This window comes from Grus americana, chromosome Z (genome assembly GCF_028858705.1).
Source record: "Grus americana isolate bGruAme1 chromosome Z, bGruAme1.mat, whole genome shotgun sequence".
NCBI classification, from domain to species: domain Eukaryota; kingdom Metazoa; phylum Chordata; class Aves; order Gruiformes; family Gruidae; genus Grus; species Grus americana.
In genome coordinates, this window is record NC_072891.1 from 75338601 (window position 1) to 75352287 (window position 13687).

Below are 13687 nucleotides of genomic sequence, written 5' to 3' on the forward strand. Positions count from 1 at the left end.
TTCCTCTGAAAAAAGCTGGTGTTGCTGATGAGATTTGGACTCAAATATTGAATCTACTCTAGCAAATTTTAAGAAATCAGACATACGTATTTACCTTTCCTGAAGGACCTGTTAAATTTCTCATCTACCTTGTGAAAGGCTCTTGGGAATCAACTATTCTGTCACATGCGGGAACACTACTGCTGTTCTTGTAACATCTATTATCTGGTGTCTTGTTTCCAGTAGTTTAGAAGATTCAATCATTGCTGTAATTTAAAGTGGTGCTGCATAGTATATGGATAAGTTACTTATGATGCTGCTGCAAAATGGCCTTAATTACTTTTTAATACTACAATTCTGATAACTAGGCTTTCTGTGGCAGGTTAGTCACTTATGACCTGAACACTCCTGCTGTGTGAAGCTGACTCCAGCTAGTAGTTGATATTGTCTTCCAGGTATAATCCAATGTTGACTTTCTTAAATGGCAAGAATCAAGTCAAAATAGAAAGTCTAATCTATCAATTCACAGCTAGTCTGCAAAATGAACTACTACTTTCTCTTCACACTGTATCTTGAAAAAATCACAAGAGATGTTTTTATCTCTTCAAAGACATTTATCAAATCAAAGACATTTGTAAAGAAAAAACCAAAACTTTTAACTTACACTGACAATGGCTATTTTCCAGTATGTGACTGGATTATAGAAGAGGTCCCTGTGACATGCGAAGCTGAGATGGAAAGATTTGTCCGGAGTCATATAGCAGATTCTTGCCATGACCAGATGTCAGGAATATATTTTAGTGTTTGGTGGGGCCTCTCTTTTTCGTTGTTTTTTTTTTTTACACTTAGCATCATAGGTATTTTTGCTAAATGGTCTGTGGCTTTCTACCTGGCACCTTGGTGGTGGTAATTTTCATGAGCTCTTCTGTGGAAAGTCCCTAGTGCATGTTTCTATTAATATAAAAAAGTGAGGGGCCATGTAGAAGGAAAAGGACTAAGTAATCTTTAGTTCAGTGGGCTAAGCTTCAGTGGAAAATAAACTGTTCTTCAGTGTGGCTTTACTGGAGTGGAAATAAACAGTACGGAACCTAGGAAATTCTGTCATTCCTGCTGTAAAACTGGACACTGGCAGCTTTTCTATTACGATTAAATTTGCACATCTTCACCTTCCCCCCCCTCCCTCCCCCCCCCCCCCAAAAAAAAAAGAAAAGGCTGAGGTTGTTCCCAGCTGCCTATGTGGGAGATTAGACAAGCACTTTGAACACAGGTCTTCAGCTTTTGTGTGGCTCTCCCATCTAAAGAGCAAGGCACTGTGGCTTACAGCGCTCTGAGTTGGATGGTGTGTTATCTTGGACAGCTACAAGTTTTGTAGGTCAGCCCTGTTCAGCCAGCTTTGGAAGATACCTTGCACAAAGCCTCTAGGTAACAATCACAGCAGTGTTTAGAGTAATGCTTGTTTAGTCTCCAGGGTGCTCTATCTCAATTGCCTTTTTTGTTTTGCTTCCACAGGACTCTTAAGAGTCTGCTGATCTGCATGGAAATGAGACAGGGGGAGGATTTGAAAATAAATGTCAAAGGATTAGGCAAAAGATAGATTTACAGAGTTAAGTTCCAGCTGCCCAGAGTTGGCTAATCCTGCATTGCAGGGAGGAAAGGAGATAAATCTGACTTCTTGAGGCTCCTTTTTAACTTTACAATTTATACAGTGAAAACCCCAAATAAAGTATTTTTTCATGTCCTGTTCCGCAAGCATGGATGTTCTGTTCTCATCTTTCCTGTAATAAGGACAAACCACTCATAGAGGCTTCATTGGGAGGTACTGAACTCTCCAATGTGCTGTTTTTATAGCATGTGTCTAAGGGTTGATGAAATTAATTGACAATCTTAAAATATTTGACTGACACTTTGAGGCAGCAAGTAAAAACTGTCCAAAAGGACCTGAGAAGCACACTGTTACTTGGCTTTTGGTTGTAAGACCTCTGTGTTGCAGAAATTGGCAAGCTGCTGAACAGCGAAAATGCAAGTTGCATTCCTACTTCTGCCGTTCTTAAGCCTATAAAAGTGATGTAGCAGAGTTTATCTTGATCTCCTGAAGGACTGTGTGTCATTTGATAGCACGCTCAATACAAAGGGCATAGCACTTGAAAAACACTTGCAAGCCTCTGAGTGCTATGGATTGTCTTTTTATGGTTTTGACCTAGATATCAAAGTGAAATCTTTTGTATTTTTTAATGCTTTTTAATGATAATTAAAAGGAAAACATTCTTGGATCTTCTTAAATTTGTCTTTTTAATCTTAATGTAAGGTGAGAACACTTTTTCTCCACCAAGGCTTGCTGGAGAATGTACCTAGTTTTTCTCCTTTATTTGAAAGTACTTCTTAAATCATAACTTATATACAAGTTCATGTAGTCAGCTTGTCCTGTGTGGTCTATGTTGTGTTCCTTCAGTGTTTTCACAGAAGCCAGCACTGAAAACACCACTTTACTGGCTTTGCAAGGTAACTCTTCTGGCCGCCCTTAAAAACATTTCAGTATCTCAGAACAAATAACATTGTCCTACCTCAACTGTTTCTAAAGTATTTGATTTCTATTTTTTTTACTTTCCTTTTTTTTAAGGTATCCTATGCGAGACCAAGTTCGGCTTCTATCAGAGATGCAAATTTGTATGTTAGTGGACTTCCAAAAACAATGACCCAAAAAGAACTGGAACAACTCTTTTCCCAATATGGACGCATTATTACTTCTCGTATTCTGGTTGACCAAGTCACTGGTAAGTAGGCAGTTTTGCATTTCTCCTCATTTTTGGACTGGCAGGTAAAGAAATGTTTCACCTTTCAGTACAATAGTCTTGTCTCGAGAATGTATGAAAGGTGTATGTAGGCCAGAAAATGCAATTTTCTGCTGGAATTGTTCATAAATATGCATGGACAAAAATAGATGGCGGAGTGTACTAGGTCAGCTTGAGTCATTTCCACCCTGAAGGTGCAGGTTTGAAGCCTGTTTCATGGCTTGTAATAAATTTACAGCTGCTATCATCATCTTGCCAAGCTGCTGCGTGAAAATAGTCCCTATGTGCCTTATGAAATGCTATTAAACACTACTTTTATAAAAATAAAATTTTATGCAGAAATGCACAGCTGGTTCTCTGAGGCTAGGATTGCAAAAGACTCGGACTGGTAATTGCTGTTAAGACTGTTTTCAAAGTTGCCTCATTAACTTTGGGCATGCTGAAGAACATGAACTTTGAGTTCTTCAGAAGCAGGTAAGTTCTGTACTTAGCACTGCCTTAAAGAACTAAGCTCTAGTAGGTTAGTTGTGGTGTTGCACTATGTTACTTAACCAGTGAGTGGGTGTTAGTGACACTCTGGTTACTCTTCAGACTTGGACAGTAAGGCATGTGTGTTTGCTGGCTGAAATGGCTGATCTTGAGGAGCTTTATAATTTGCTGCCTCACCTGCTTCCAGCAGGCCTATTCCAAAAAATAAGTAAGCAAATGAAATGCCAAGTACATGACAGAAGTATTGAGTGTACAAACAAAAAAAATACAAAGGAGCAGGGCTCTCCAAATTCTCATCTTTCAAATAAACTGGAATCATAGAATGGTTTGGGTTGGAAGGGACCTTAAAGATCATCTAGTTCCAACCCCCCTGCCATGGGCAGGGACACCCTCCAGTAGACCACATTGTCCAAAGCCCCATCCAACCTGGTCTTAAATGCTTCCAGGGATGGGGCATCCACAACCTCTCTGGGCAACCTGTGCCAGTAGCTCACCACTCTAAAAGCAAAGTATTTCTTCCTCGCATCTAGTCTAAATCAACCTTCCTTCAGCTTAAACCCATTCCCCCTTGTCCTGTCACTACACTCCCTGATAAACAGTCCCTCACCAGCTTTCCTGTAGGCCCCTTCAGGTACTGGAAGGCCGCTATAAGGTCTCCCCGGAGCCTTCTTTTCTCCAGGCTGAACAACCCCGACTCTCTCAGCCTGTCCTCACAGGAGAGGTGCTCCAGCCCTCTGATCAGCTTTGTGGCCTCCTCTGGACTCTCTCCAACAGCTCCATGTCTCTCCTGTACTGGGGCCCCCAGAGCTGGACACAGTCCTCCAGGTGGGGTCTCACAAGAGCAGAGTAGAGGGGCAGGATCACCTCCCTTGACCTGCTGGTGTGGAGAGGAAGAATTCATTTACTTACGTAATTATTCCCTGAATAATAAGCTAGCTTGTTTTTTTATAGTTGTACCTTTTCAAAAAAATTGCATATCGTTGTGGGTGACAAACAGCTTTCAGCTGTAGGAGGTCATAAAGTTTTCAAATGGTCTTAGTTTGAAAGGATTGTGCATGCCAGTGTTTGATGCTTGTCTGACCTGTAGAGGACCTCATGTATTCCTTTGCAATTCTATTATGTTAACAGAAATCTCCATACTGAGACATAATAGTTACGGAATGTTTTAATAGTGTAAGTTGGTGACGGTGTAGAGAAGCAGGGAAGTGAAAGCTAAAGGCCAAATAATGACTTGTAGAAGCAGCAGATTTGCGGGTCAGATTTCCAGTCTTTGTGCAATAAACAGCTGTTTACAGTATGTTCCTGTATATTCATGTGTGGAAATGGTGAGATTGGACAAATGGGCCAATTAAGTAAATGTAATTAAACTTTTAAATGTGTACTGTAATTTTAAGCAGTCATAAATCCTAGTATGTGCACAGTAATTCTGTCAGAGACTGTCGTTCAGGTTTAAGCTTTCTTCCCATTTCCTTCACAATTTGAAAGAGACTCAAAATGGTATGAATAATAAGGTTGTGACACAAACTGACAGATGACAAATGCAAAGTTGAAGCTGTGACATTTGCCTCTTTAAAGCTTTCTTACACCTGCTTATTGTCACTTTGATGGTTTAAATAGTCATTGTTTACGAACGGAATGCATTTCTTGTCATTAATGTCTTCCTTGTGTGAGGACAAGCATCTAACTTGTCTATTTATGAACCAAAATATAAGGGGGCTCTAATGGATTTAGGAATATTACAACAAAGCATGCAACTAACTAGTGTTGGCTGTAGTAGCTTTAATGCTAATTGGTTCAAGTATTGACACCTCAGTATGTTTATATTTAAGCCACAGTATAAATTTTTGAGGTGTGATGTTCCCAAACCTTCCATAAACACTTGCTGAACCCCTTGCGTGTTGTCTTTGACTTTTCTATACCACAGAAGAATCTATGGCCCAAGAAAAATTTCCTTCAAAAATAATACCTAAAAAAGTATGGTGGTATGCTGTAACTGAATCTTTTACTTAGAGGTAACCATGAACTGTTAAAACAGGGACACAATTCCCATTACTGCAATCTAGAACCTGCACTCCATTGTTTATCCTCTCAGCATATTTGCTCCAAAGGGAGTTCAATGGGTTCTGCAGGAGACCATAAGACACTTCTTGCTGCTAGGGAGCAGATGACTAAGCTATTTACAGAATTTCTGTGAATTTGGATATAGCAGGATAGCATAAACTGAACAGAGGTTACAGTGCGGCTGGTTTTGACTTCCCCCTACGCCTACCCCCAGATTGCTTTGTTTCAGAATTACCCTTTGGCTCACTATGTTTAAGTTGTCTCCACTGTGTTTTTCCCTCAACCTTCCAAGCTTTCTACATGATGTATCTTATATCAGTTAAATTTAAAAGAATTACAGTAGAAAAGTCTTACTGCTTTGAGCAAAAGCTCAGTTCTAATAAGCTCAAAATTATCCTGTGTTCACAGCAATTGGTCATTAACATAGCAATTGGCTATGAAAATAACATACTAACATATAATGTTGCAGACTTTCTGAATTATTATATGTTTCCTTCACCTTGTGCAGGGGTATCAAGGGGTGTGGGCTTTATCCGGTTTGACAAGCGAATTGAAGCAGAAGAAGCTATCAAGGGCTTGAATGGCCAGAAACCTCCAGGTGCCACAGAGCCCATCACTGTAAAGTTTGCTAACAATCCAAGCCAAAAAACCAATCAGGCCATCCTTTCCCAGCTGTACCAGTCTCCAAACAGAAGGTATCCAGCACCTCTAGCTCAGCAGGCTCAACGTTTTAGGTAAGTCAAATACATACTTGTGTCAATGGTGCTGGAAGCCACATGTTCCTGTGGGCCTGTTTGTTTCTGTCCACTCTTTCCCTTCCCTGCTTGTCTGATTTCTACGTGTGAAAGAAACGCATGAAAATGTTGAACTTCAGCTATGTTCTTACAATACAGCTAAAAGCAAAAACGCATTTCATCCTATTGATAGCATTTAGTATCTAATAAACCTCCTTAGAGTTAAAATGAGATGACATCTTCTACACAGTCACCAAAAAAAAATCCCTTTTTAAAGGTTATTTTTAATTTCCTAGATTATTGTTGATTAATGTGCAAGCGGATTCAGTTAACATTGACCTAGGCAATTCAATTTTCTTCATAGCCATATGGCATGCCACAGCCAGCCTCTTCTTCCCCACCCCCTCTCCCGTCCCTGTTCTGGCTTTCAGGTTTTTTCCTAGTCAGTTGTCTCAGTCTTGCACACCACACTTTGTCTTCTCTTATTACAAACTTCCGTATTGCAGATTATTCAAATATTTTCTGCATGTGTTTTTTGCGGATATATGTTCCCATCATGTTGAAACTGCAGCCATAAAGTTTCCTGTGATATTTAGTGTCTTGAAAAGGACAGATGGTGAGAACAAAGTGAAACAAATATTGTGTTATCTATGTTCATGAGTACATCAGATTTTTTCAAGTGATTTTGATTGTTTCTTCCCATCCTCTGCCCCTGGGCTATGTGACTAGAATGCGTTAAACAGTAATGTACTCAATCAGTTACTATTTTATTTTTCAAGAAACAAAATGAGCTGGCAGTTTGCTTCAAAGAGAATATACCAAACTTCAAAAGCTCTGCACTGGCTACCCTTGCTTCTAGGCAGAATATTCAGAGTTAATGCACTGCACTTTTGGCAGAACTAAATTTTTTTTTCTTCGGCTTTTTAGCTTTATGTGCTGCAAGGTGTGAAGGTCAGCACTAGAGTAGGCTTTCTGCCCTAAGGAAAGGCATAACCAATTTTATTCATTATTTGTTGGATTTTCTTACCATTTCTTAGGGAATAAATGGGTTACCTTAAACAGTGTGCTGAATATTGAATAAAGGTAGGCTTGCCACTGTTCCATAGGCAGAGCATAGGGGCAGAACTTCCATTTGCAGGATGGACCCAAGTGCATTATATCAAATAAGATCATGAGGGAGCTGTTGTACAGCCTGTGTGTACTGACTCTGGCAAGGCTGGCCTGCTGACTCCTTGAGTTCTTATGAGTGCACTTTATCCCAGATAATCAGCTGTGTTTGGTAGTACTCTGTTTAAATGATACTCTAGGTAAATCTATCATGATTTGTAAAAATTTTCCAGCTTTTGGAGTTTTTTCCTTTGGATGGGACCTAAAAGCTTCTTTGCAGTTAAGTAATTTCAATAGACTACCCCTGTCCTGCAACATTAGGCTTTGAACCTTAAAAATTTTAATTTGGTGATTTATTTTTGTTTAAAAAGGAAGTGTATTTTTACAAGTGCCCATTTAAATTTCACTGGAAAATTTTTTGAGATATGAAGTGTAAAGTGATGCCTGAAACAACCATAAAGACACCATGATTTGCTCCACTTAAAAGTATAATGGTAACAAAAAACACTGAGTAGGTACCAAGTCTGTAGTGAATAGGAGGACGAGTAAAATCTTTTTCACTTCTATTGATGTGGAAGGAAGAACAAGGTTCAGCTGACTGGTCCCAAGGTGGTAAACTGGGGTTGCAGACAAAATTAGATTTTTCTAATAGAATTTTTTGGGAGGAAGGCCTTAAGACGTTCTTTCTTCTAAGAGACAACCCTCCAGAATTTTGAATTTGTATAACTGTAAAGGGCAATCCATCCCTTTTTGGTTTTTTAGGTCTTTGCTGTTTGCTGCATTCCAGCTCTGTTGCTAAGTAATTCAGATTGCACCGGTGCTTTAGATCTTTCATGTCTTTCGCATGCAAGAAATCTTAGCTGTTGACATTTCAGACAGGATTACGTGATGCAGTTGCCCTGACTGTTAAAGGTTGACAGAGGCCTAAAACAGAGTCAACAAATTTTAGTAGTAAAGAACAATAGGATCACTACAATGCTGCTTTTTTTTTTATTAAGAAAAATGTTGAGCTGGACTTCCAAAAGCGGCTGTATGTAATTGTTCCTCAGTATCTGTAGGATGTGTAACTTAAAGCATCTTTAAAAATTGTCCAGTGAATTCCCCTCAGAATTTTTCCAGAATATTTTTAAGTCATCCAGGTAACTGATGAAAACTATTACAGTGATAACCATTACTGTGAAATCTGCAGCCGACTGCTCTACAGCAAGGACCTTTGAGTGGCGGTGTTTCTGGAACTCTTCACCTTCCTCTCCACACTCTAAATGTTAATGACAGTAGACCTCTGTCATCCACGCTAAATCTACTGATAGCAGTCAGGCATTTTTTAATTTCCTCTTTTCTGCTCTTTTAGGGGTTCGGTGCCTTGCTTTATTGTCAGTACATCCCACAAACTCTGCTTACTGCAGAATCATAATGCTCTGTCATTTGAGACCTTTACTTGGATGCAAACAGCAAATATAATTATCTTCAAGTTGTTTGTGCACAAGTGTAGTTATACTACTGCAGCACTTGAGTTTGGATTCTGTATACCAGTGATGGTTCTTAACTCCTATAGCTCATTACTGGAGAAGAATCACAATAAGGTCCAGATCTGTAAGGTAGCTAGCTGTAAGGTAAAAACTGAATCAAGGGTACTGTTTTTACCTGAGCTTGTATTTTGTGGAGTCCTGAAGAGAACCTTTAACAAGACTTCCTCTTCATGTGCCTGGGCTCTGCCAGGAAGAAGCCAGAGCTTTTTTTTGGGTAGAAATTTGCTTAAAGAAACAGTTCAAGGGACTTCAGGAATAAGATTAATAGGATTGGTAGGCACTGCATGTTCCAGGTATTGGCTAGGTAATTCCAAAGGGTTTAGAGTTGTGGTGGCATACTACAGTTTAGTAGCTTGGGGGAAGGTGAGGGAAGAAATACATGGAGAAAGCTTACAATCTAATATATATATGTGTGTGTATATATATTCTAAAAACACTTTATTCTGGAAAAGAGTAGAAAAATGAAAAATCTTTTTTGCAGTTTATGTTCTAACATTTCTTACTGCTCCAAAACTCTGCATCTGTCTGGGTATTCATGTCAGGAAACTGTCAGAAGCCTCAGTAAAGTCTTCATCCAAAACAAGTTAGTAATCTGGAAAATTTCACTGAGGTGGTCACTGCCTGTAACTCTATGCTATCAGTATTTGACTTAGGCTAAACTTGTGGTAGTGGTGCACTTTCTGAACTGAACTATTTGTGGTTGTGGATACTACACAAGAACGTCTATTCAGTGTTCACTAACTGTATCAGGTGTAATAAGGTGCCACAGCTCTTTCAGTGGTGATGCTTTAACTTTGCATGAGGTTCTGTGCAGTGCAAGGGATGTGGCAGTAATATACCAAGTTTCCTTAAGATTAAAGGGTGGAAAAGTCTGAAGACTGAACACTTTGCTAAATGTTTTGCAGGTTGGACAATCTGCTCAACATGGCTTATGGAGTAAAGAGGTAATAAAGGACTATTAGGTTCATAATAACCCAATTAAGTATGTTGCGCACTCTTTTTCAGTAAGACTTACTTTGGATTTTTTGCATGTTGAGACTTCAGCTGAGATTGTTCATTTTGGTGCATTGTGCATGAGAGAGACAAACTTTTTGTAGCAGTTCCATGGAATTCCTGTTTTAGATGGCTTACTAATCCTCACTGGTTTTATGGCATGCTTTTCTTTTGGTTTTCAATGTTACTCCATTAGAGACAGACCTAGCATTGTTCCCCCTACTTTTGTATAGTATTTGACATAGTATTTTTTGCAATTGGGGGGGAAAAAATATTATGTTGCCTTATTAGTCTGGTCAACATGTTCATGCTGTGAAAAGCCCTGTGTCATTTTCTTTTTTTATTTTGAAATGTCTTTGGGATTTTCTATGAACAGTTACTTTATGATCTTGTTTTCCTTCATTCTTCAGTAGGTTTCCTCCAATGACTATTGATGGAATGACCAGTTTGGCCGGAATTAATATCCCCGGACATGCAGGAACTGGATGGTGCATTTTTGTGTACAACTTGGCCCCTGATGCTGATGAAAGTATCCTCTGGCAAATGTTTGGGCCCTTTGGAGCAGTAACCAATGTGAAGGTCATCCGCGACTTTAACACCAACAAGTGCAAAGGTTTTGGATTTGTGACTATGACAAACTATGATGAGGCAGCTATGGCAATAGCCAGCCTGAATGGATACCGCCTTGGGGATAGAGTATTGCAGGTCTCCTTCAAAACAAACAAAACGCACAAAGCCTAACAAGTTATTCTCAGTGCATTAATACATGAAATCTATACAACAAAGGCAATTTACAAGAAGCTTTATGCATTAGTAAATGCCTTTGTTGTATGCCAGTGTGGAAATGGGGATAAAATGACTACTTAGCATCCTAAGAATATGTGAGATTTTTTATTGCTAATATTTGAATTAAAACTTCTTAAATATCTTTTGTGTTTGAATATTGACAAGAGATACAGGGTTTTTACCTGTCACAATGCATATTCTATTGCCTTCTTTGAAGAAGGTGGACCTTTTAAAATGTTTCAGCTAAGGGAAGAAGTTTTTTCTTTGTATATGACTGCCTTTAACCTATGAGTAAATATTGAGGCTTTGTGTTATACTTTTTAAGTTGTTTTTTTGTTATTCTTGATTTGCTTTGTGTTTAATTTACTTTTTTATGCATTGGTGTTTTGTTGTTCCAGAAAAGAATCTGAAGTTTACATTTTATTTATAAAGTTATAAGCAGTATTTATTTAATAATTATCATTTGGGGAATGGGAACACATTATAAAAGCTTATTGTAAGAATACTGGAGAACTTTTCGTAAAGCAGTACCTTGCCAAAGAGATAAGAGCCTCTTTGATGTGGGTTTAAAAAAGCATCTATTTTTATAAATAAAAAAATAAAAAAATTTGGAGAAACTTTTTACTGGTCCTGGAACAAATATTTTGACTTAAATACTTTGAGAAATCTCTTCATATGACACCTAGTGAGCTTTTAAAACTTACCAGGAAATTTGCAATTGTTGGGGAAAATTTAGAAAGATTTATGATGTAGAAATACTTTTGAGACCTTTGTATTAAGAAGTAGAGTCAATGGGATGCACTGTTGATTTCATTTTTGTAATCATCAGTGGAGTCTTTGATCATCCTGGTTATTAAGTGATAGGTGGCTCACATTAATTTGTGATTTTGAAACAAATGAAAATTTAAAAAAGAATATAAGAGCAAGCAGGAAACTTAAAATACTGAGAAATTGGGGAAAAATCTGTTCTTCCTAAAGAATTCCCTTCAGATTGAGCTCATGGTGTTTAGTGATGTACTTGCTATTGTTTGAAGAATTGTTTTGTCTTAAGAAAAGACATTGAGTATGGTTTGCGCAGTAGCAAATCAGCAGAATTGGCCTCAGTTGGGTATATTTGGAGGTATTTTGAAAGTTATGTTCAAGGCTAACACCTGAGCTTTGTGTAATGTAAATAAGACCTTGAGTTATGAACCTTTTGGCTAATTTTTATTTTAGTTTATTTTTTAAGTTACATGCCAAGTGATGTTCAACTTTGAATGTTTTTGTATGAGTTTTTCTTTGTAAATGGCATTAACATTGTTACTTGAGGTCTGCTTATTCACTTTTGTTGTCCTGAGGACTTGAATTTACAGTGCATCAGATCTGTTGCTATTTGTAGATAGTCTAGCTTCAGCTGTTTATGGTGATGCTACATTTTTGTTTATAAATATGTTTGTGGTAAAAAATGAGTATAATCATAGGTTTTGAATAAATTTCCTTACATTTTTCATACAAAACCCATGAATATCTGTATGCTATTGAAATTTAACTTTGTATGATGCTTAAATCACTATTTGGGGAAATAGAAAAAGTCTTTACCATGTATTGAAGAAATTTAAGGAAAAAATACAGAATATTTTCTGATTAGCATCTAGCTTATAATTAAATTTTTAAAAAAAGCTGAGGGTTTGATGCCTTCACCAGGATGCACTGACAACTGTGTAATAACGTCCTGCTTTTTGTATAAATTGAGATGCTCATACGCTTCCCCTTAGAAAAAGCAATGTTCTATGCATAACATAGCTGTACACTATCTTTGCAGTTGCTTTTGGTTCCTATTCTTTTAAATTGTAGTTATAAATTTTTCAGTATAGTACAGTACATATACTGTGAAGCGCGTGCTAAAGTGAATAAGCGAGTTTTCATGCTGACCCACTCAATGCTATTCAAAAATCAATTGGCTCCTGAGCACTTCCTCATTCTTAGGTGCATTTAGATTGTTAAAGCTAATTCTTTGCATTAAAAAATGTATATACTATAGAAATCACAAACTTTCCAATGTGAGTGAAAACCGTAGCTACATGCTTCTTTCCTATACTGCTGTAGCAACTAACAGCATTGATGAGAAGGCATGTAAATTTGGCTTCACTTTACAGTGTTTATCAGAGCACTTAGTAAAATATAAGGCTGGTATTTATTTGAAGTTGTATAGTATGACTTAATTCACATCTGTTGGAATAGAAAATATATTCTGTTGAGTATTTAAGAGGTTGTACATGTTTTCTTTTGTGTTTGGATCCTTTGTACTTTTCCATGTTCAGTACATCAATAAACAAAGTTGAAGGGAAAACAGTGTCACAAGCAGGTCTTTTACAGTATTGTCCTCTGCTTTAATGGGTATGCAATCTGAGTGAAAGGTTTCTGCAAATCTCTCAAGCTCCTTTTAACTTAGCTTAGGATCCTAGTTACCAACAAGGAGGTAAGACAGTGGAGGTGTGTACCAGTTCTGTTAGATTAGAATTACTGTTGAATATTTTCATTCTGGTTTTATATGAACTGCTCAATACCTAGGCTGATATAATAAATTAGGGTCATTAAACATATTCAGTAAAAATTAATTTGCTGTCTAGCAGACTGCTATTCAGTGTAGCTAAGTTAATGCCCCAGTGTGTTAGGATGAAAACAGAGGAGAGGGAAGGATTTACTCTTTATTGCAATGTCCATTTGCTGTTTAATTACGGCATTAATTTCTGGGCCCCATTAATTGAGTGGGTATTCAGTTAACCTTAGTTTGCTGCTGTTTGCCCAGCTCTCGAATAAATTCTTAAAAATTAGTCAACTGTCTCTTAACCTTCTAAAGTACATATACTCCTAAATTAATTTGCTCTGCTGAATTGAATGAGACTGAATTTCCTCCAGTGAGAATACAATTCCAGTATAGCTTTTATTTTTAAACTGTTTTCTTTCATGTTCTCTTTTACATCTTTACTGAGATTTTTTTAATACAAAACATTGTAGCATGCGTTGTGCTGTGAAGCATCTCCCATCACTACAGCGTGATGGAGTCGAGTTTGCTTGGATGATGGGGTCATAAGTCAGTGAACAACACATGTAGATAATAATACCTCAAGATGTCAGTCATAACCAGTGTTAACAGACTGACATTTTACATTATAGTGTGTACTGATGACTTTTCATGCAGTTATGTTCTTTGGTGACTGGAGTAATGAAAGGATGCAAG

At 37.7% G+C, this 13687-nt stretch overlaps 1 protein-coding gene across 9 annotated transcripts in view; it reads left to right on the forward strand.

Annotated features, from left to right (window-relative positions):
- ELAVL2 (ELAV like RNA binding protein 2) overlaps window positions 1-12783 on the forward strand; it is a 98000-nt gene extending 85217 nt beyond the window's left edge. For 8 of the 9 annotated variants that reach the window (XM_054810598.1, XM_054810600.1, XM_054810595.1 and 5 more), the window contains 4 exons: window positions 2597-2750; window positions 5827-6052; window positions 9594-9632; window positions 10092-12783. In XM_054810598.1, the coding sequence (XP_054666573.1) occupies window positions 2597-2750; window positions 5827-6052; window positions 9594-9632; window positions 10092-10422 (750 nt within the window). In that variant the 3' untranslated portion in view covers window positions 10423-12783. The remainder of the gene's footprint in view (window positions 1-2596; window positions 2751-5826; window positions 6053-9593; window positions 9633-10091) is intronic. The other variant, XM_054810601.1, reaches the window with a different exon arrangement.
- The last annotated feature ends 904 nt before the right edge of the window (window positions 12784-13687 follow it).